The sequence below is a fragment of the Nipponia nippon genome, unplaced genomic scaffold (genome assembly GCF_047370975.1).
Source record: "Nipponia nippon isolate SJK-2023a ecotype South Korea unplaced genomic scaffold, ASM4737097v1 scaffold_15, whole genome shotgun sequence".
NCBI lineage: Eukaryota > Metazoa > Chordata > Aves > Pelecaniformes > Threskiornithidae > Nipponia > Nipponia nippon.
The window spans coordinates 151,821-174,721 of NW_028262331.1; the positions used below are offsets into that span (position 1 = coordinate 151,821).

Consider the following 22,901-nt stretch of genomic DNA (forward strand, 5'->3'; position numbering starts at 1 on the left):
GCTGGGCCCCGGGACACAGCTCGGGTTTCAGAGAAATCCCCTCTATGGCCTTCCCCCTGCCTGCTTTGTACATCTTAACCCAAACACTGGCCACAGCCTCCTGGAAAGGTTGGCCGGGGACTGGAAGGTGTTGGTGAAGCTCTGCTGAGGGTTGCTGCCTGCCTTTGCTTGCATCTGCTGTTGAGCAGAAGCAGCAGCACAGCAGGGCACGCACAGGAGCCTCCATGACCAGGCAGCCACACTGCAAGCAAACGGCCTGTGACAAAAGCCCAGCCTGCTCCTCCACAGGCTCTGGCCATCTTGTGCTGTTACCGGAAAGCGGCAAAATAATTCACTCTCCAAAACTTAATTTTGGAGTTTCAGAAAGCAGGCATTCTTTATTGCGGTGCCGGGCAGCACTGGGGATAATTCCACCATAAGTGCTCCGATGGCTTGATAAACTTTCAGTAATTATATACTATGAAAATATACATATTCATAGGATTTCCAAGAATTCATCTACATAAACATGAGATTTCCTAGAACTTATAAACATATGTAAATGTCTGATCCACATGTGCAATCATCTTCCGTGGTGGTCTTCAGGTGGTCTTTGGGGGTCTTCAGATGAAGGCTCGTAGTCTTCTTCACTGTGTTCGCTGACTGACCTTTACTTCTGCGCAAACTCAGTTCTGGGATCACGTATACTATGACCTTCAAGGTCGGTTTGTTCTGGTCTAATGGTCATCTTGCAACTTTCTTATCCTCATGGTTCTTCACATCTGCTCTCCCAAGGCCTAGCTGTCTAAAGGGGAGTATTCAGGAGCTTCTTACCTTACAAGCGTCTTAACTATTCACCAAGATTTGCTTTTGTTTGGTTACATCTGTTGTATAATGATTCTAACTACTTAAATTGATAGCTTCTATCTATATTCGCAGGTATCAGTGCTGTGCAGAACAAGGTCGATGCTGGAGTACCGGAGTCCTCATAACTCAGAATACTGTGGGTATTGATCCCTAGGAAAAGGATGGTCTGAAATTTTCTGTAAGAAATCCATGGCGTAAGCACTCCTAGTATCAGAGAGGGGCTTGAAGTGAGACTATTTTACATCAGTGTCACGTCACGATTCCCAAAACTCCCTTGTGACTGCTGCAAGGGCTGTGGTGCCAGGGGCGTCCACAGTGCACGTTGCACAAGAGGCAGTGTGGTGGTGGCACGTCAGAAGGCAACTGGAGTGGCACTTTCTGAAGTTCGGTGCACAATTTGCCAGGAACACTGGAGTACCTCTTCCCTGAAGTGTCTGATGGGGTCCCCAGTGGCTGTTGGGATCAATGCCTGCTCTGGAGAGAGTGATTTACGCCTAATGTTTGATTTCCATCCAGGAGGGGGAATGTCATCTGGGTATTTACCTACGAGTTGAAATGTGTGGAGGTTCCCAGAGGATGCCGTTCCCTGGGGAAACCCTGCCAGGGCAGGGGGGCAGCCAGGCACTGCAAATCGCAGTTGTTTTAACGCATTTGCTTATTGGCACCAAATTATTTGCTTTGCCTCTGAAGAAAGCTCTTCACCTTTGTGAGACACAGCCTTCATTGTCTGAAGACATATCACTTAATGATGAAGAGCAAATAAGCCGTAAACCACTAGTCCTGCTGCCAACCAGAAGACAAGGGCTGTGTTTTGGGTCTCGTGCCTCCACCCACTCACCTGCTGAGCCATATAACTTTCGGGCTGGACACCCCTCCAGCCAGGCCAAACCTGTTCAGCTTCCCGCTCCGCAGGGTTCCCGCAGAGACGGCATGGGTGAGTGTGGGATGGGACGGGACGGGACGGCACCGCTGCGTGTGGCTGCGGGTCACAGGGCATCCCGGCACTTTGTCTTCTGCAGGGCTCCCTTGTCCCCACACCCTGGCCATCCCAGCGCTAAGTCCACTACACTGTCTGGGCTCGCTGTGCCCTGGGCTGGGAACCAGAGCAGGAGTCTGCGTGTTCTCTTCTTTTCAGGCTGTATCAGTGCAGCTCTGGAGTGCCAGGTAGCCCATTTTACAAGCCTCATGTTTAGCAAACATTCTTTGTAATTTTCAGTTCTCCAAGGAAAGTATTAAATACCCTAGAATAGAAAATGGATTTTTTTAGATATTCTTGCTTAAGGAGCAATATTGAACAGGTATCAAGATCTGGAGCTTAGATGCTCAGAAGCACACCACTGTCCCCAGAAGGACACCCAGGAGAGGCTGATCCTCTCCCCTGCGTCTCCTTCCTACCCAGACCTTTCATGACCATTCATGGGGGAATAAGCCAGCAGTGGAGGGAGCACTGATTCTCTGGTGTCCTAAAGAAGAGATGTCTTTAAACGTGCCCTAAACACAAGTGTATCAAGACACTAAATGTTATGTAGGAATTGAGAAGCAAATCGGTTGGACTGAGGTGTGTTTAAAAGACCTTTGCTGTAAAACTGCAACCAGCACAAATGGCTGGGGCAGCTCTGAGCATTCGCAGAAAGGGGTGCTTGCCTCTAGGGTGGCTGCAATCGCACACAGCGGTTCCGGGCCAGCATCATTGTTTTCCTTCTCAGTCATCCCAGGGAACGGTGCCAAAGCCGGGTATCCCAGGGCAGTGCAATAAGTTTGGCTCTGCTGCGTTTCAAACAGCGGAGGGATCACATTGGTGATCTGCCAGGGTGAGCTACCTCTATCATATCATGAACAGATTTCCCCATGGGCAGGTGTCTCCCATTCTCTAGGAATCGTGATAAACTTTTTATTATTTTATTTAGATTTAGTATTGCAAAAAGTGTGCTGGTTTCCCTAGCTGCTCTGAACAAGAAGAAACCGGAGAAGCTGGCTGCATATGGAAATTTTGAAGTAGTCATATAACCATAGAAAGGACATAATTTGGACCAGCCAGGCAGGAATTCCCAAAAGTTTGTGCTGCCCTTCTCAGTCATGCTACTTTCATGCAGAGCAGAGAAATACACACAGCCCTGCCTGGGGCTTGTTCCCACCCAGAGATCTGGGTTCTCACTGCCCACAAACCTGGACTGGAAGGAGGGGTAGTTCCAGCTTACACCAGGTGAGTGTGTCACGGGAGCGTGATGGGAGCTGGGAGGAAAGGGGATTCCTCCCTCCATGCTCATCCTGCTTGTTATCTCCAGCTCCAAGACTTGTTTTTTACAGGGATTTCTGATTACCGTCACTTTGGGTTTGGACAAGGTTTTCACACTTCTTCTGTCTCAAAAACCACTAACAGCAGGTGCCACCGCTAATGACTCCTGCCAACGAGCATAGGACAGCTCATCTAAATGAGTGAATTGGGGCTTATGGCTCCAAGAGGGAGCTCTACATGTAAAGAATTTTATTTTCCTATTTTACTCTGCAAGTAAAGGAGTCAAACGGGATTCATGGCTCTCTAATGGAAGAGTTATGATCGATCTCTTCTTTTTCTAATCTCTTCTCATTTCAGCTACCCAGCGCCTTTGTCTCCTGCTTTTCACCTGCCTGCTGGCCCCGGCAGCATCTCTTCCTGCCTTTGACATAAGAAACTTGCATCTCCTCAATGGCACGCTGGATGAAATTATGAATGTTCCCCCAGAGTCCACCCAGCTCGGTAAGTATACCACTACAATAGGGAGAGGCAAACGAGGTCACGTTCAGTCAGATCCTACCCAGACCTCCTCAGCAGCCTAAGCACACGCCTGTAACAGGGAGGGAGGACTAAATAGTGCTCTATGTGTGGGCAATGCCAATGCAACGTAGGCTGTCTTACTGAATCATCTCAGAGTCCTCCTCTGCTTGCTGCCTGTCTCCTCTCCTGTCTGGCATGAAGTTCTTCTGCCCATAAGTGAGTCCCATAGTCCAAATCCCAGAGTTCACAGGATCCCAGGAGAAGGGAGAGGTTCGGTCTCATTGGCAGCAAGACCAAGCCAAGAGTGTTGTTGGCCATGGGCTCTTCCTTGGAGAAGCAGTGTTAAAGATGTTAAGGCAAACAATCACAGTGTGTTTTGAGGACATGAAAAACAGTAGCCGCCTCTGGAAATCATAAGGTCAGTGGAGAACTGAATTCAAGAGTGAAGTGCATACAAAGAGGAACTAAGTGAAGTTAATACAAAGAGTCTAAGCAGTGGCACTGACACAGAGCAATCGGCCAGACGATGTCACAGAGTAGCCTACAAATACCAGGGTATATTGGAGCAATGAGGAAGCCTCCAAGAAATGCTCCTGGAATAAAACTGGGGGCTGTGGGTGGGACATGACATGACAGAAAGAGCTGGTTCCCTTCCAAGGGAGGAGGAAGAGTTCTTGGCAGAAGAGCTCAAGGTCCAAGTGTTTGACGCTGGTTTCACATCAGCCTTCACTGCAAAGGTCAGCTGTCAGAAAACTGCCAACACAGGGAGCACCTGTGACTGAGACAAGAGCTTGGGCTTCACCAAGAACTGCAAGTCTGAGTAGAGAAAGGGGACGTGCTCTGGGCCTCACGCTCATCTCTCACCCAGACCACTGGTAGGGTGCTCTGAAAACAAGAGCAGCATGAATGCAAGATGGGTAAGTATGGGCATGCCAGAGAAGACAGGCTAACATTCGAAAGTCTTGACTTGTGGAGGAGTGCTTCCAAATGGATGGGAAGTGAAGGCAGAAAGGAGCAGGGGCAGACTGTCACTTACAAAACAAACGTGAGTGAACAGCTTCATATGGCTGTGGTAAAAGTAAATACCATGGTAGGAAAGTCCTCTAGACCACGTTACGTGAGTGTTTCCCACTCCACACAGGCTCAGGCTAACCACCATGTTCACTGGTGGGCTTTGAGACACATTTGGAGAGAGTCAAAAGGAAAGGGGTCAAAAATCTGGCAGGCAGACTGTGTGAGGGAAGGCTGAAGAGCTGAATGGTTTAGCCCCAAAATCAGAAGACCATGGAGGAGGAATTAATAGCAGTATTACAGTCTGTCTGCAGGAAAAAGTGTCCTCTGGGTGTAGTAAGAGAAGGAATGGGCTTATACACAGTGCAAGAGGCTTAAGTTAAACACTTCATAAGGGAGGGGATAGGAAAGCACCAGCTGAGAGTGAAAGCAGGGAGCAGGTATTTGAGGATGTCAGGGAGCAGCGGCTGCAGGGTTAGGCATCTGTTTCAGAGAGGGGACAGGAATGGCTTTTGTGATTCCGTAAGCCTGTGATTCATTCTTCTGTTTTGTAGCCATCAGTGGATACACAGAAGATGTCCTTGCAAAAGAATTGCATTAACTCACTCTAAACCATCTTCTCTTCCAGCAACACCCTTCAAGTTCCGTTCTGACCCAGCTGAGCAGAGCCCCTCTCCCAGATCCTGATATCTGCACCAGTTTTCCTGTGCCTGCTCTCACGTTTCTTCCCCTTGTAATCCCTCTTCTTCCTGAGTCCCTTCCTAACTGCTTCTACTGCACTTTAACAACCATCTTTCCAGTGTTGCCACCACCATTCGGGGTCTTTCCCCCACACTCTGTGCCCAAATCCTTCTCACCAAAGAAGCATCTGCCACCACGTAAACTCCCCCGAACTACCAACTGGCTGATACATGAAATGGCAAAGTCCCTCTGGAATTAGGAGCAACAACAGAGAAACAGGAATATCACCTGGAGAAGACTGTGCTCTCCCAGCAGGCATTTGACATGTCTATTCTCAGCCCTCACTCCTGTCTCCTCTGTTCTTGTTAATTCAGATAACGGTGACGAACATGTTCGACAGGTCAGAGACATTGCCCCCCACCCACTGGCGGGCCATGGTAAGTCTCTTCTCAAGGAGTACATCTGCTCATAAGGTTTCACAATTCCTGGACTCATGAAGAGCTCTCAGGCACCTTAGCCCATGTCCTACATGTGCACTGGCTCCTGCCAGGAAAAATGTTGATTTTCTGATAGGTTGTGGAGGTGCCACAGCTCATAACCTCAGGGGGACTCTATGACCAGCCATGTCCTGGACTCAGCAGTTGATGAGGATCTTTAGCATGGGGAATTTTCCACCTAAAGATCCAAACTGGAAAGTGATGATTCATTATTGGCCTTTGGGAAGTGGTGATTGGTTATTTTCCTGTTTTCACTATACAGTTGATGTGAATGACAGGGACTGACTGTGTTACTGAACTGACTGAGTCAACATTAGCCCATAGGACCGCAAGATAGATCCTATCTGGGTAGGAATAACCAGTAGCAGAGGTCCTAGGAGCAGAGCAAGTCCCTTCCCAGAAGTGTGTAGGTGCATTCAGCTGTTTGTTGTATAAGGGGCTGACACTTTGGAGCATGGAAAGATCATAATCAAATCACACAAGTCAGGAAGTCTCTAAAGAGCTACTCGGGTAAGCCCAGAGAAAACCGACGGATTTGCCCTATTGAGATCACAAGGGCCGATTTAATTATTAGCAATATGGATGTCTTGATCACACTCTCTCCAGGGTTCCTGAGATTACTATAAAGCTCTAAAGCCTCCATGCTGTAACAGCAAATGGCTTTATAATTCAGATTTGCATTTGTCTGTGTGGTGATACATCACCTGCATGCTACAGGCAAATCACCACAGCGCTGCAAGACTGAATCCAGCCTGGGCTAGGGTGCACTGTGTGCTGGGTGAAGGCAATGTCTGGCTTGGTCTCACCAGGCCAAGACATTTTGGCAATGTGTCCCCATCAGTTTGAATCCCGTCTTGGGAAGATACGAAGCCCAACTCTTACATTGATCATTTCAAGACTTTGATTTACTCCTGTCAGTACATGGCAGGAACACAAGACCAAGAATGTGTGTGCAATAGGATATAGGCACAAAAGAAATATCAGGTGCTTTCAGTGTCTCATTGTGTGGGATTTAATAACCATCTCTTTCCTGCCGCAGGTTGGCCCAAGGACTGCAGCGAGATCCCTCCTGGCAGCCGCAGCGGTGTCTACATCATCCAGCCAAAAGGGCTCCACCACCTCGTGGTGTACTGTGAAATGAATACGACAAACGGGGGCTGGACGGTCATCCAGAGGAACCAGAAAGACACACCAGTCACCTGGGCCGAGTCCTGGAGCACCTACAAGTACGGCTTTGGGAGCGTGCGCAGCGAGTACTGGCTGGGCACTGAGTACATCCATCAGATCGCCAAGCAGAAGGTCTACCAGGTCAGGTTTATCATCCAGGACTCCAGCGACAACACCAATTTCGCAGACTACAACCTCTTCAGCGTGGAAGATGAGTCCCATGGCTACCGGCTGAGGCTGGGCTCCTACACAGGGACGGCGGGGGATGCCATGACCTCAGACAATCCCAACACCATGCATGACAACATGAAGTTCTCCACAAAGGATCGGGATCAGGACACTTACAGTAAGAACTGTGCCTACAGCTATGAGGGCGGGTGGTGGTACTCGGCCTGTTATTCTGTACGACTGAATTTCAAGGGCGGCATGACATGGGGCAACCTGTGCAAAGGGAACTGCAAATCCTCCCTCATCCTCATCAAACCAGCCTCATATTGTTAATGCTTCTTCCCTCTCCTGTCCACACTGGACACTCTGCCGAGGCTCTGCATGGCCAAAGAGCTTGAGCCTTTCTGGAGCAGAGAGGGGAGCCCAAGGGTAGCAGGGTTTTAGTGAAATGCCACTTTCCATTTCCCCTCTCCGAGTGCAGGCTCCCCCTCTGCTCAGCTCTTTTCCCCTGTGCTTGCCAATGATTCCTTGTTATTACGTTCATAATCAAGAATAAAAAAAATCACTTGTGAAATTTGTGGATTCCACATGTACCTTCCCTGCGGGAGGCAGACACTCAGCCCTGGAGTGACTTCATCAGGGTTTCTTAGCTGTCTCCAGAACTCACAGCAAGAAAAAAAGCTCCATGCCACAAATTTCCATATACTCTGTGCCTCTCTGCAGTGCCTGGTAAAGCATCCCAATAAATTTGCTTCCTTGAGCTCATTCTCCATTAATGAATGTCTGTTCTCTCTGATGTGCTCCCCGAAGAAATCCCATGGCAGGTGCTAGGGCGGGAGTCTTGGGGCTTATGGAGGGGAAAAGCCTTGAGTAGTTCTCACAGGAATGAATGTGAGAAAATTAACTCTAGTTGCACAGAGACAAAGGCCCCGTGATCTGCACAGAAGAGTTCAGAAGGGACCTGTCACATGGGAGAACTCTTCCCACATCATCGCCACGTTCACAGTCCAGGGTCAAAAGCTGTGGCAACGTCCTGGTGCCAAGGTCCCGCTCCTGCTGGGAGGCCGCCTCTGTCAGGGTTTGTCGCTACCTGTCTGTCTGCACAGTCATGCTTTGATCCTGCGGAAACATGATTTCAAAGGCATCAGTAGATCTGTCTGCTGTGACTGAGAAGCAATGAACTTAAATGGGAGCAAGAGAGAAGTAGGTTAGATGTTAGGCATCACCCGAATTAGGACACCCTCTTAATGAGGGAAGAGCTCATGACAGGAATGGGCTCCCCATAGCCAGGTTTCTGAGACCAATTTAGATGAACCTTTGCCAGGAAAGGTGCAGACAGAGCTGATGCTGGGAGGCTGCAGGACGAGGCCCCTACAGCTCCTCCAGCCCACAACACTGGGGCACTGCCAGGACAGACTGTTTGAGAAGCACTTTCACCTTCACAAACCATTTCTGGCTTTGTCTTGGGGCAGCACAGCAACAGCAGTGAGTTCCACTTCCAGGACCAACGGCTAAGGGAAAATCCAGCCCTCGCCTGCCAGCTGCAGAGCCCAGTGCCCACTGGGAGCCATCTAGAAAGCTTTCAGAAATTAGAAAATACTGAAAGAAGTGAGCAGTGGAGCATCTCTGAGCCAGAAAATACCTTACACCGCTCCAGAGACCTGCCCTCAGCACTGCAGAGCATGGGGGCACCCGCACCTGGGGGACGTCTGAGGAAAGAGAGAGCTCAGAGCTGCTGAAAGCAGCTCTCGGGTGAAGCAGGCTGCTTCTCTCCTGAGAGCCTCCAGCACCAAGCACTGAGCACAGAGGACTGGTGGCACCTCTGAGTACAGCCCATGCCAGAGGCTCTTGCTCTGGCTGGAGTCCCCACTTGGCCTCGGAAGGTGTCCCTTCGGGGACTCTGCAGTGCCAGATGACCCGCTCCAGAGATGGGAGCATCTTCAGCCTTGGTGGTGAATTTGGCACCCCAAATTCAATGAGATACAGCCCTCTGCAGCCTGGTCTGGTTTTGGGATCAACTCTGCCATGCAGAGGTTGGACTGGAAATCCCAGAAGTGCCTCTCCTGACACCAGTTATCCTCTGAGACAGAGAGGGACGTTCACCCTGAGCAACGGCCATGCCGGCCTTGCAATGGGCACCACAGCAGAGCGAGGGGGGACACAGGGCAGCTCCCTGATGGACTTGGCTTTGGCTGGAAGAGAGGCTCTCCCGCCCCAGGGGCACGAGATGGCAGGGGCAGGTGGAGGATGGCTGTCAGGAAGGTGCCCCCACCCCAAAGTGCCCCCAGAGCGGATATGGCTTCCAAAGCCAGCAGGCTCCATGCATCAGGTGGCACTGGGCAGACTGTGAAATGACACTGCTGCTGCTCCTGGGCCTCTGGGGTTTCCAAGCAATGGGCAAAATTGGAGTTGCAGTTGCACTTCTAGACTAAGGAGCAAACGGTTCTCGTCCCAGCAGTGCTGTCTTCTGCTAGGGCTCTCCAAAGGCGGTGGAGAGACACAGGCCAGGAGATGCAGGAGAGCATCCTAAAATACCCTCACAGTACAACAGGGCTGGCACCCACCGGCCCAGGAGGATGGGCTCAGCGAGCGGGTGTCTCTGCATTGCCCTCTTGTCCCTCTACCACAGCACGTCCCAGTGTACAGACAGGTTCTCATCTCTCCTACAACAGCACCAGCTCCGCACAGCTCCTTACTCCAAGCCACCCATCCAAATGCTTCCTAAATCCTGCTGGGCTCTTGGCCACCCAAAGCAGTGACCTCCAGCCCCCAGCAGCTCCCTGGCAGCTCCCCTTCGCTCAGCTCCAGCAGCCAGCGTTGGTCTGAGGTGACACCAGAAGTCACGCAGTGGACATTAAATGCCGTCTCCCACCAGATATTTGCTCCATGGAAATGTCCTGGCCAGGACAGAGCAGTCCCCGCCCCAGCAGCGGTGCAGGGCTCTGCCTGTAGCTGCGGTTTTTCACTGAGGTAAAACTTCCCCGGGAAGCAATCCCCACCTCCCGTCAGCTCCTGGTTTGCTACTTTCCCCCAGCTTCTCCACCGCATCTTTTACTTAAAGAGTAAGAACAGAGCAAAAGGTACGAGGAGCGTTTCCCGCACAGAGATGTCCCGAAGCGGAGCTGAGAGCCCTCAGGCAGGTTTCTGCTCCCTGAATTTTTCTTTTAGGTCTCCAAATCCCTGCAAACACCACAACACCCTGCGGCGAGCAGTTCCCCATCGCGAGCGGGCCAGCGTTCCCACCTCTCCCTTCCCAAGGGACGAAGGGGGCCTGCACAGGGCCGGCAGGGACAGGGCGCCTCAGCGCTCCCTGTCCTGAGCCGATGGCTGCAGCAGTGCCAGGGTGTCCACAGGATGCACAAGTGCAGCGCCGTGAAGTACAGGATGAGGCCAGTGCAGTGACAAGCAGGACGCATGCAGCGTGGTGCAGTATGCAGCACACACAGTGCAGCACAGGATGCACGCAGCGGGGTGCAGTGCGGGATGCACACATGGAGGTGCGGGATGCACGCAGTGGGGTGCAGTGCAGGACACACATGGAGGTGCAGGATGCACGCATGGAGGTGCGGGATGCACGCAGTGGGGTGCAGTGCAGGACATGAATGGAGGTGCAGGATGCACGCAGCGGGGTGCAGTGCAGGACATGAATGGAGGTGCAGGATGCACGCAGCGGGGTGCAGTGCGGGATGCATGCATGGAGGTGCAGGATGCACACAGCAGGGTGCAGTGCAGGATGCACGCAGCGGGGTGCAGTGCAGGATGCATGCATGGAGGTGCGGGATGCACGCAGCAGGGTGCAGTGCAGGATGCACACGTGGACGTGCGGGATGCACGCAGCGGGGTGCAGTGCAGGACACGCATGGACGTGCGGGATGCACGCAGTGGGGTGCAGTGTGGGATGCACGCGTGGAGGTGCAGGACGCACACAGCAGGGTGCAGTGCGGGATGCACGCAGCGGGGTGCAGTGCGGGATGCACGCATGGAGGTGCGGGATGCACACAGCGGGGAGCAGTGCGGGATGCAGGCATGGAGGTGCGGGATGCACGCAGCGGGGTGCAGTGCGGGATGCAGGCAGCGGGGAGCAGGGTACGCACAGCCAGGTGGAGGCAGGACGCCCAGAGCGGGGGGCAGGACGCACTCGGCGGGGTGCGGTGCCCGTTCCCCCCGCAGCCGGGGGCGGCGCGGTGCAGAACCGGAGCGCCTTGTGCTGCGCTGCGGCCCCTTTAAGACCGGCGGGGCGCGGCGGGGGCGGGCGCGGCTCCCGGCGGCGGCGGCGGGGGGGTCCCGGCCCCTGTCCCCTGTCCCCGGCCCCCGGCCCCTGCCCCATGTCCCGGGCCCCGGCGCCGCCCGGCTCCCCGCGCCGCTTCGGGGCGCTCAGCACCGCGCAGCTCCGCGCCCTGCTGCAGGACGAGCCCCGGCTGCAGCGCGCCGCCCGCCTCAGCAGGAAGGTACGGGCCGGGGCGGGGGGGGGCCCGGGGGGTCGCGTCCCGCAGCCGGCGGAGCCGAGCGGAGCCGTGCGGGGCTCCCCCCCCCCCCCGGCGGGGCTTTCCCGGTGCGGGGGTGGAGCCGCCCGCAGCCCGGCACCGGGCGCTGCGGGGCCGGGCGTCCCCCGCCGCCCCCCGGCGCGGCCGCTCGGTGCGTTCCCCCCCGGCTGGGCTGGGGCGTCCCGGGCGGCGGCTGCCCCGGGGCTGCTCGGGCTTCCCGCAGCCAGCGCTGGCAGGTAGCCTCGGGCCACCAAACCCCGAGCGGGGCCCGGGCCGCTGCTCTCACCGCCCCGAGGTTCGGGGGAGGCTGGGAGGCCCCGGCCCCTCGCCCTGCCCTGCACATCTGGCTTCGCTCCCTGGCTCCGGCGGCTCCCGGCCCTCCTCTGCGGGAACAGGGCCGGGTTATTTTGAAATCCTCGCAGCCTGATTTCAGCATCTTTCCCTTGGGCCTCCCAAAGCGCAGCCCGGCCCCACGCTCCACTCCGCTCGCGTGGGCGGAAGGTGTGTGCGCAGCGAGAGGGGGTGCGTGTTCGCTCTCCTGACGTCCTTGAGCCCTCTCCTCTGCACAGGGGGCTGCCTAGCCAGCTGGGAGGTTTACCACATTCTGGGTAAGCCACCCTGTGCCTTGGATAGCCCGGGGTCCAGCCGTTTCATCCCCCCGGGACGCACCGCCCTTCCAGGCGGAGCAGAGGGATGGGGACAGTGCGGGAGGAGAGGTTCCCCCCTGGATGGAGACGGACCCGTCCCAGCAGGCTGCCAGCTCTGACTGGTTCTGCCCATTTCTCCCAGTGCTGACACCGTTCCCGTTCCCACAGTTTCAGAGTCTGCAGCTGGAGCGGGAGATGTGTTTGGCTTCAAACTGCACCCTGGCCAGGGTGAACCTGTCCCTGCGCCCACGGCTGGAGGACGGGAAGGCTTCCCTAGCCATCAAGTACCAGGAGCTGCGGGAGATACGAGAGGCATGTTGGGACAAGCAGCAGCGCCTGGGTGAGTGGGGCGCAGCCAACGGGACCAGGCAGAGCCCGGCACGGCCAGAGCAACCTGCAGTAATACGAGGGCTCGGGTGGGCTCAGCACCCTCGAACCTGCCCCGGGGAAACAGCCCAGCCATGATCAGGAGCAGTGGGGGGTGATGCTGCCTGCGACACAGCCAGCCCTCGGCCGGGACCGATGCCGCAGTGGGATGCAGGCCTCGGTCTGCAGGTGGCTCCAGGGATGTTTGGGGCTGTTTCAGTTCAAGGGGAGGGAGTTGATGCTTGGGGATGGGAAAGATCGCAGCCCCAGCAGTGGGGGCATCCGGGGGGAGGTTTGTTGGCAGCCCTGTCCCCTCCCGACACAGAGGCATACCTGGAGAATTGGAGCCCGCAGAGCGCCCTGGGCCAGCTGCAAGCCAAGCTCAACGCCTCTGAGGCAGAGTCGGAGGTGAGTCAAGCGAGATCCCCGTGCTGCTGCCCCTTCCTCGCCTGGCCCTGACTCCTCTCCATGCCCTCCCCTGTGCCAGGCCCTGGAGAAGAGGCCTGGGGGCGGTGGGGCTCAGCCAGCTGGGCTCCCTCCGTGGTCCCACAGCTCTCTTGGCTTGATGCTGTCCCACTGCCCATCCCACAGGCACAGATAGAGCAGTTCCTGGCCCGGGACCTGCCCCTCGATTCCTTTCTGGAGTCCTTCTGCCAGAGCCGCACACGCTCCCACATCTGCCGGACGCAGCTGGAGAAACTGCAGGAGCTGCTGCAGAAGGAGCGGGTGGGCAGGGACCCTGCAGGCCCCGCGGGGCGCCCAGGTGCCCTGGCTAGCCCCGCACGAGCCCGCCTTGCCCCCTTGCGGAGTGGAGCAGCCCCCAAAGCCTTCAGTCTCTCCTATGGCTTTGTGCCCGCCTGTCTCATCCCCTCGGAGGCTGTAGTGCCCTTTGCCATGCCGGCCGCGCCTCCCAGACACCATCTCCCAGCCCTGGGACACCAGCCAGCATCTCCCTGCTCCAAAATCCCCAGCCTGGGCTCGCCCCTGCGCCTCATCGGACACATTCCCCTGCTCAGCCCCCAGCCCCTCCGCAGGCAGCAGCGGCCGCAACACCAGAAGCAGGAGCCTCCGCACCGGTAGCAGGGCAGGGACGGGGGATGGCCGCGCTCCGGGCCCTGTGCCTCCACGGGGGCTGCGGAGGAACACCCTGGCTGGGGAGCACGTGGGGGCGGGTGCGTGGTGTAGGCGCAGCTGCCGGCGCAGCGGTGTCTGTGGGGCAGGCTGGGGTGGGTGCTCACAGGGGGATGGAGGTGCTTGGCTGCGGGCAGGGTGGGGAAGGGGCCGTGGCCAGGCAGTGGGTCCTGCACTTGGGGAGCTGCTGGGGGGGGGGGGGGGGGAGTCTCTGCATCCACAGCAACAGGAACAGTGACAGGAGGTGGGGGCCGGTGGTTTGTAGGGATGTCAGTGGGCTCAGTCGGGTGGGAGATGGCAGGGAAGATGGCCCAGGAGCACTGGGCACCATGTGCTTTCTAAATAAAGGCTTTTTTCCATGCTGTGTCTTACCCCTTGGCTCTGGCTATGAACAGAGGGATGGGACAGGCAGGGAGATGGACAGGCAGGGGGGACACTTGCCAGGCTTGGAGGTGACTGGCAGTCAAGGAGGGTCCTCCAGCCTGGGGAGCCTCCGGGTGCTGCACCTGCACTGGGCTCAGCCCAACGCCCTGAGGAAGGCGAGAGCCCCCGCGGGCTGGGCAGAGCCCCGCGAGCGTGAGTTTCCCCCAGGCAGGTGCCAGGGACCATCTCCCAGCAGCTTGGCCCCACACGTGGTGAAGGCTTCTGGTAACCTCATGCCAGCAGCCAAGCCCTCGCCCCCGTGAAGGGTTACACCCCGCAGCCAGCCAGGCTCGCTCACGGCTCCGCAGCAGCTGCTTTCATCAGCCTGGGCGCAGCCCTGCAGTGTTTTTAGTGCCCATTCCCCATCCACCCTCTTGCACTAGCCCTGACTTCAGCCACCGCTGGCAAAGGCAGCGGGAGGCCTGAGCTCGCCCTGTTTCGTCCCAGGCTCCTCTATGGCTTTCCTTAATTTCACGCAATGGATGGTGAGACAAGGCTGGGGGGGATAGCCCTGGTTCCTCCAGATGTAGCCCCTGGGGTGCTTGCTCCCTGCTCTGGGGTATCTCTTGTGCTGTTTCTAGCTTTTTAGATTTGGGTTCAGGCTCTTCTCGTGCTTTCAGCCCCTGTCTGGTTGTGGCATTTTTTTTTCTTCTTTCCCAGTTGCCTGCCCACCCTGCTTGGCACTGTTATGCAGACTGCTTAGAAATCATCCAAAGCAGCAAGGGGCCCTGGCTCTGGCTACAAAGCACCCCAAAATATGGACCACTGGCTTGCAGTGTCTGATCTCCCCCTCTACCACTGAGCGTACCCCACCCTTAGTCCAAACTCCAGCCCTCACTTGTGGGACTGGGGGCCACTTATCCAGTATAACCAATTAAAACAAGTTTAAGGCTAGGATAAATTGGGGACCAGCTGCCATGGCTTTATTGGCAGGCAAGGAGATGGTAGTCACTGGAATATCTGGGATTTCACAGAGCACCTCCTGCTTTCCTGGGTCCCACCAGGCTCAGTTTGGGCTCAGCCTGTCAATGAAAGCTGCCAGGACACGCCTGATTGCCAGTCAAGCTCTGTGGCTTGCCACATGCCAGGAGGAAGGACCGTAGTAGGCTGGCAACCACGGCACGAGAGCTTGGTTGGGTTCCCGTCCCAGCCCCCCAGGGCTAACCTAACCAGGGGAATAAGGGGACCGAGCAGGAGCACTTGGGAGGCCAGCTCTCCGTGTGGGACCATTTGTGCTGTGTCTGGAGGAGGCTGCGACGCACAGGCAGCCCTGTCCTACCCAGTGTCCTGGCGTCCCCCAGACAGTTGCCCAAGCTACCCCGAGGGCTGCACTGGACGCTGTGTGAGATGACCAGAGCTGTGGGTGCAGCATGGGGACATGGGCCCAAGTGATGTGTGTGTGTCAAGCCACGAGGGCTCTGAGCACGCACATACAAAGGTGGTGGTGGGTAAGCACAAGGCTTCTCCCTGGGGATCTGGATGCCCACCTGGGAGATGAAGGCCACCTTAACTTGGCTTAGGAGGAAAGGACCCCAAGACGATGGCGTGAGGATATGGTGCATGCTGAAGCCCAGAGCCAGGCACCTGTACGGGCTGAATGCCAGCCAAAGGCAATACTGACAAGCTGTGTCACTGCCCTGCAAGATGGGAGCGGGCGCAGCACTGGGGCTGGCCCTAAGGCACATGCGACGGTGCACGAGGAGCCAAGCCGCCCAAAAACCAGCCAGGCACAACCAATGGGTCTCCCCAGCCACTGCCTGCCTTGCACGGCTCCCCAGGGCCGGGCAGTCCCAGGCAACGGGTCTGTCACCAGCTCCTGGACAAATTTCCCTGGCCCCGCGCAGGTACTGAGTCACCTTACGGCAAGGGCAAATGCGGCCCCGTGAGTGTGAACCCTCAAGGTGAGCAGCTGCCTCTCTCCAGCCCGGGGAGGGTGAGTGTGTCCCACTGGAGCTGACAGTGCTAAAAGTAATGGTCCAAAGAACAAAGTGAGCTGGGCTGCTGTGGCCCTGGCTGTCTTTCTGTCCATAGGAGCCCTGCGGCACCCCCGGACGCCTGCCCAGCTCAGGTAGCAGCGCGCAGGCCCTGGCAGCCCTGTGGTCCTGCTGGTCTGGCCACCACCCCACTTCAGCCAAGGTCCTTTAACCACTGGGAAGCTGCCAAGCAAGGCGAGCCCCTGCCGTGGGGAGGTTCGTCCAACCCAGGAGTTGGTCCTGTCCAATTTGGAGCACGTACTGCCCCAGGCGGGTGGCCGGACTCCCCAGCTGCAGTGGCCCCGGTGAAGAGCGTACGTGCAGCGTTAGCGCACCCCGCACCTCTGGGGAACGTGGCAGCAGTGGGTGTCTGCCTCTTTGCTCCCGGAGTGCGCAGTCAGCGCCTCACCGGACCAGCAGCTCTAGCCCCTTCCACTGGCAGGCCTGGGCTGAGGACAAAGTCCTGCACGGGGCACAAACGGGAACATTGGTGAGAGGCAGGAGCTGGCAGCAGCAGAGGGTGATCCCTGTGTGCCCCTCCTTGCCTGCACCGTGGTTCTCCCTGCCTGCACCAAGCGCTGCCTGCCCCGCAGGGCCACGGTGAGGGGGGTCAACGTGTCCCCGCTCGCCCTGGCGAGGAGGAGGAAGCGTTGCCACCAGGTGTGCAGCTGCATTCATTTCTATACTGGGCCAGGTAGCAGCCCGGGGCCAGCTCAGCCCCTCTCCCAGCTGGCATGCAGCCAAACCCAGGAGGGGCAGGCAGGGAGCCGGCCATGACAGCTCTGTGGCCTCCCCGGCCCCCCCAGGCCTGGCTTTTCAGAAGCCAGGCTTGGCAAGCAGCAGCCCCCAGCCCAGGAGGGACAGGACACCTAGGAGAGAAGAGGTGCCCCCAGGACGGGCAGCCTCCAGGAGACCCTTTGAGCCGCAACCCCAGGTCGACGGGGGATGTAAAACCCCGGGCTGGGGCCAGCCGTTGAGGCGCAGTGCCGGGGTGCCCCAGCTGGGCCCCCCTGCGCGGCAGGCACCGCGCCGGCAGCAGGGCTGTCAACAGAGGCAACTCTATTAACAGTTAACTCTATTAACAGAGGAGTCGCCGCAGGGGATGCTGCTGAAGGGAGGGGGAGCCGCCCCCCCATCCACGGGTGCTGCCAACCGTGGGGCCCTTCCCTGGGGGGCAGAGCCACCGCCGGCCCAGCAGCAGCAGGACCAGGGTGCAGAGCTCTGCCCGCAGACCCCAGGGCAGGTGAGGGCTGGGGCTGTCCCCGGCGCTGTCCCCTCGCCCTCCGGAGGGGGGGACACGATGGCCACCCCTCCCGTGCTGCTCAGGACCCTGCTCGCCCAGCCTGCAGCTCCTTGCCTCTGCCCCTCATGCCCCCAGCCCAGCTGGCAACCCCAAAGACCTTCCAGGAGCCAGGTTTAACCCCTCCCTTCCCAAAGAGCAGCCCAGCTTCTCCAGGTGGAGGGAAGAGGCCCTAATGAGGCACCAAGACCCCATGCCCCCAGGCTGCCCCGCTCAGCAGCCGAGGTGAGCAGCTCCGAGCCTGCGGTTAAGGGGACGTCAGCCCACGAGAACAGACTGGGATGGGACTGGGGACTGGGGTCTGCACTGAGCTTGCAAGGCCTCGGCCCTGGGGCTGTCAGGCTTCATCCCGGCTTGTCTCAGCTTGCCTGGAGCTTTTGTTTGATTTACTGAGTTTGTAAGAGCATCTAATTACCAAGTGGCCGTTAGTTTTAGTTCTGCTTCTCTTTTACAGTGGCATGGTGTGATGTCCGTTGTTAGTAATTCAAGGGTGGGAATGAGTAATAAGAAGCTTCACAGAATAAACCCTGGGGTGAAGGTGCAGGGCAGACCAGTACAGGCCTGGAGGGGTGGGCACAGGGTGATAGCTGAGGCCCTGCCAGCAACTCACCCTTGGGCAGCTCCTTTCAGTGACACAAATCTAAGAGCTGGCAAAAATCGGTGTCAGGTAAGAGAGCAAAGAACCAGCATCCCGCATGCATACAACACATCGCTTACTACAAAGCCAGACGTGATGTGGAGCTGCAGAGCAATGAAGACAGGGGTAGGATGTGCTAGAAAATGCATAAAAGTGGCCCCAGTGCACTTGAGAGTGAGAAGGAAGAAATCCCCACCATGAACATCACACTCTTCCCAGCAAAGGCCTCAGGATGCCAACAACTGGTGGTGACCTGCTCCCCAGCTGAAACTGCCACCCTCGACACCCCGAGGGCACGGGCCAGGAGGGGGCTGTACAACAGCTGCGGCTGCAGTATTTTACTGAGATTTGTTTTGCAGTAACTGGATACATCCTCAAAAGGAGGCAAAGCCTGCAGTAGACCTGCGAGCAGAAGCTGTTCCCTGCTGTGACCCCTACCCACGGCTGCAGGAAGATGGGCCCTGTCTCCCACAGAAACAACCCTCTGTGGCTCAGGACCCGCAACGATCCGTCCTTGTTGTCCCCGAGGCGTGAAGACAGCCAAGGCCACAGGCAGTTGCAGAGCACCACCCTCTGCTGCACGGCTCAGACCCAGCTGCCAGAGGAAGGTGCTGGAGCAGGGTGCAAGCCTATGCCCCCTCACAGCAAGTATGAGGGAAAGCAAACTCCTCATGGCTCTCACTGATCTGCCCGGTGCTTCTCCCTCTGTGAAGACAGCTCTGTAACCCTCTCCGATTGCTCAGCATCCCACTGATGGGAGCACTGAATAATCACCTCTCGACAACAGTACTGCTCAGCCACTGCCGCAGGAGAGGCAGAACATGGGGTTTAAATACAAAGCAGGTCCCTGTGCAGCAAGCCTCACACGTCCTATCAGCCCCGCTTGTGCCCTGTTTCCTCTCCTTTGCCACTTTGACTTTCTGATGCTGGGGGGTTTGTACAGCTTGTACAGCTCACACAAGCCCCTGCTGTCACACCACTGCTGTCACGGTTAGGCCCTGCAGTATTTCCCCCAACAGTTGTGCCACAGGTACCCCACAAGGACCGCGCTCACCTGGCTAAAGGAAAGCCGCAAGAAATCCAGTGGCTCCTGGCACCTCTCCATCAAGGAAACAACCAGAGAAAGACAAGAATGCGACAACAGTATTGACACGAGAAGACAGAAGGGCAGAAACCTGTTGTGCTGGGAGCTGGCAGTCAGTCTGGGCATTTGGACTAGCTCCAGCCACTCCGTGCCCAAGCTCCTGAAATCCTTCCTGGAGCAGAGGAGCATTCAGGCCTGACCAGAGCGAAGGTGAGACTGGGGAGAAGCATACATTGTACCACCCCAAAAGTGACAGACTGGATGCCCCAAAGCATCCCTCCATACCCTGCGTCCCACGCTTCCCCTCCTCTGACCAAACTCAGCAGCAAAACTAACCGCTGCCTGCAGCGCGTGAGCGCAGTGAGCACAGAGGGTACGTCACGAGTGCGCAGCAGCCCCCGTGTGTCAGAGGCAGCGCAGAACGGGTCTCCAGCAGGCAGGAGTGGCCCAGGGAGGCCATCCTACCCACTCCCCACTGAGTGCAGGCAGCGTGCCCGCCCGTCCCAGCATGGCCTCGGGGAACCAGGACCCCCCTCCCCGCCCTCCTCCTCAACCTGCTGCAGTCACTGTGTGAAACACCAGCCTGTCCCCTACCCTCCATTTTCAGGCAAGTACAAGGAATATTTACCACCCAAGCCCAACCAAAAGAAAGATGTGTCATTTCATCTCCAGTTTATGGCTGGATATCTTTAATGTTCAAGATACATCATAGAGACCTCAGGAAGAAGAGGAAGAATCAGTAATTTGAACTGCCCAGACCACCCACTGAAAGGCACATGGATTAGCTCAGTTTTGGTGCCTGGGTACTTCATCCCCCAGCTTCAGACACAAGCACCAGACGCAGAGCAGGAGAGGCAGCCCAGCCGGCTTACTGGAGCAGCTCTTCCCCGCCCCAGTGTCAGGGGCCAGAGCGATGCAGGCAGCACACCCACTAGCCTGTTCCTCCTGCTCCACGCTGCACCAGACCCTCTCTCTGCCGGGAAGCTGGCTCAGGGCTGGGCACGGAGCCTGCCTGCGGGAGCAACCCGCAGCCCCAGGCCTCAGCACTCCATAGATTTAAGAAAGATCAATCCAGAGGACACCTCGTGTTTGGCAGGGCTGCCTTAAGAACCTGCGAGCCACGACACCAGGAACTAGAGAGGTGCTCCTCAGTACCCACTGCTTCCCATGGACATCCCGAGCTTTTCCAGCCTGGAAGAGAACATTTCCTGCCAAACTCTGCCAGAGAAGCTGCCTTTGGTCTTTCAAGTGACTTGGTTTATAGCATGAAAATGCATCAGCACGTGACCCAGAGCCACAACTCTGGAGACTTTCACTCTGTAACCAATGCCCTTGAACACCAGGCTCCTGCTCTTCACATGCTGACATTTCAGCACTATAATCCCACACAGAGGGATGGACTGACAACCAGAGGGGATCCTGGAAAGCCTTCTCTCTGCTCCTGGGCTGAATTTGCTCCAAACACGAGGCAGCCTCCAGAGTCTGCAGCTGGAAGTGGTACAATGCTTTCCAGAAAAGGCAGAAAGCTCTCCTGTACAGCACCTACCCTGTATCAGTATGCATTACGCTCCCCGCCACGCTACTGCCTCAGGCTCAGTTCAGTATCACAGAACTCCGCAGCTGGAAAACACAGGACATTTGCTTTTAACATTTTTTGTGTTGGGAGAAAACATAACCCAGGGTCGCTGCAGTGAGAGGCGAGGGCTTGGCTCCTGCACAGACCGCTGCCAGCCAGGCCCAGCTGCGGGGGCAAAGTGCAAAGTAACGCAGATGAAGTCATGGGCACACTCAGTTCAATACCATGACATTTCGCTCACTCCGTCTAGTACCAGCATAGCACAGGCGAAACCTTCAACCAAGGAAAGAAAGAAGCTCTGAGAGACACAATCTTTAGTTCTTAAAACACTTCAGTACTTAAATAGGCAAATAGTCTTATGTGCAAACGATGCTTAGACACATGTAAAACACAAGTAACGCCACTCAGTGCTCAGAAGTGTACCACTCCCAGCCACAAAGGACTGCGCAGGATGGTCTTGTGCAAAGTCCCTGGCAAGCCCCAGACTGGACAGGCTGTTCTGAACACGGAAGCGTTTTGGGTGGCACCTCCGGGCGATGTCGCAAGCTGACCAGGACAGGAGCCGCCACAGGTTTCATTCTTCCAGGCTGCTGAAGCCAAGACTTCTGTACTCACCGCGCAGCGAGGCAAGCCCTGAACAGGGACAGACAAGGGCAATGATGCAGTCTGGAGACCAACACTCCTAAAATTCCCCACAGATGTAGTAACACGAGGTGTGACAGCACAGAAGTGGCAGGTCTCAGATTAAGAGAAAACGACAGAGAGCCGTAACTCAGCACCGGTGAGAGCACCCCCCACGAACACACACGGCACGCAGACACCACTGACAGCCATTTAATCTCTGCTGCGGCTTAGAACAGGCATGTGTTTCCCACCAAGGTCAAACAGCAGTGACAACGGAGGGGACATGTCACAGTCCACAAGGCAGAGCCCATGAACCGCATTTACCTGTCAGGCACTGTGTCTGCGGGTCATATCGGCAGGGGGGCACACCGCAGCCTGTCGAGCCCCTGCACCACGTCTGCAAGGTCAGGCTGGCGGCAGGGGCACGTCGGGCAGTATCCAGTGGTCACACGCCGTCTGCAGGTCACGCTTGCGGAGGTCACATCACAGCGATATGCTGTGCCGGCCAGTTGCACTCTGTGTCTGAAGGTCACGCAGGCAGAGGGGGACAGCCCACGGAGCAGAGCCCGCAGACGGAGCCCGCAGGTCGTGCACCGTCTCTGAAGGTCACACTGGCAGACGGGATGCGTCTCAGCCTGAGGAGCAGAGCCCACGCGTGGTGCCTGCTGGTCACGTCCCGTGTCTGAAGGTCACGCCGGCAGAGGGGAACCATCACAGCCTGAGGAGCAGACCCCGCACACGGTGCCTGACAACTGTACGGGTGCCGGGGACACCCGCAGCCAGCTGCCATGCCCGCTAGTGACGCCCCGTCCTGCCGCAGCAGTGGTGCTGGGTGGGCGCCCCGGTGGCTGCCCAGCCCCGCGGTGGCCCCGCTGTCACTTGAGGCCGTAGAGGATGGCGAAGCCCAGGAAGAAGATGAGCCCGACCGAGAGGTCGGAGAGGAGGCGGAAGCGTCCCTGGGCCGCGGCCTCCTCCCGGCGGAGGCGCAGCTCCTCCCGCCGCGCCCGCAGCAGCCGCTCCCGCTCCAGCTGCTCCCCGTAGTGCGCCCGGTAGAAGGCGTCGAAGTCGAAGGGCGGCGGGACGGGCCCGCGGCGGGCGGCGGTGGGGGTGCGGGGCGGCGGCGGCGGGGCGGCGGCGGGCGGGCGGCCCGAGGGCTGGGGGGCCCCGCGCACGTCCTCGGCGCTGAGGAGGCCGCGGTCGTACTTGCGGCGCAGGGCGGCGCTGCCCAGCACCCGGTAGGCCTCGCTAACGGCGGCGAAGCGGGCGGCGGCGGCGGCGCTGCCGGCGTTGCGGTCGGGGTGGTAGCGGAAGGACTGCTCGTAGTAGGCCGTCTTGATCTGCGCCGCCGTCGCCGTAGCCGGGACCCCCAACACTTCGTACAGGTCGCGGCGCGGCCGCGGAGCTCCGCCGCCGCCCGTCTGCCCGCCGCGGGACGGCGCCAGGCCGAGGCCGAGGCCGGGCCGCGGGGCCCCCGGGGCGGCGGGCAGGAGGCGCCGCAGGCGGCCGAGCGCCGCCGGCTCCATCGGACCGC

The 22,901-nt window shown here is 57.6% G+C and overlaps 3 protein-coding genes across 7 annotated transcripts; 2 read left to right on the forward strand and 1 right to left on the reverse strand.

Annotated features, from left to right (window-relative positions):
- The first annotated feature begins 1,620 nt into the window (after positions 1-1,620).
- On the forward strand, positions 1,621-7,885 carry LOC104012484 (fibrinogen-like protein 1-like protein). Its single transcript, XM_009464859.2, has 4 exons — positions 1,621-1,780; positions 3,440-3,583; positions 5,668-5,730; positions 6,830-7,885. Exons 1-4 carry the CDS (start codon positions 1,777-1,779, stop codon positions 7,456-7,458), a joined length of 840 nt encoding a protein of 279 aa, XP_009463134.1. The 5' UTR covers positions 1,621-1,776; the 3' UTR covers positions 7,459-7,885.
- On the reverse strand, positions 1,795-22,893 carry DNAJC30 (DnaJ heat shock protein family (Hsp40) member C30). Of its 3 annotated transcripts, none has more exons than XM_087752316.1 (2): positions 21,695-22,893; positions 1,795-2,087 (listed from the first exon to the last, which is right to left on the reverse strand). In XM_087752316.1, exon 1 carries the CDS (start codon positions 22,891-22,893, stop codon positions 22,246-22,248), a length of 648 nt encoding a protein of 215 aa, XP_087608442.1. In that variant the 3' UTR covers positions 1,795-2,087; positions 21,695-22,245. The 3 variants fall into 3 exon arrangements, with proteins under 3 accessions (XP_087608442.1, XP_087608441.1, XP_087608440.1); XM_087752315.1 differs by lacking the exon at positions 1,795-2,087 and adding an exon at positions 8,227-8,244; XM_087752314.1 differs by lacking the exon at positions 1,795-2,087 and adding an exon at positions 19,838-21,379.
- On the forward strand, positions 11,119-13,943 carry VPS37D (VPS37D subunit of ESCRT-I). Of its 3 annotated transcripts, none has more exons than XM_087752310.1 (4): positions 11,119-11,157; positions 12,425-12,596; positions 12,948-13,030; positions 13,214-13,943. In XM_087752310.1, exons 1-4 carry the CDS (start codon positions 11,152-11,154, stop codon positions 13,700-13,702), a joined length of 750 nt encoding a protein of 249 aa, XP_087608436.1. In that variant the 5' UTR covers positions 11,119-11,151; the 3' UTR covers positions 13,703-13,943. The 3 variants fall into 3 exon arrangements, with proteins under 3 accessions (XP_087608436.1, XP_087608435.1, XP_087608437.1); XM_087752309.1 differs by lacking the exon at positions 11,119-11,157 and adding an exon at positions 11,387-11,573; XM_087752311.1 differs by lacking the exon at positions 11,119-11,157 and adding an exon at positions 11,787-12,217 and having other exon boundaries at positions 13,214-13,942.
- Positions 22,894-22,901: the final 8 nt, after the last annotated feature.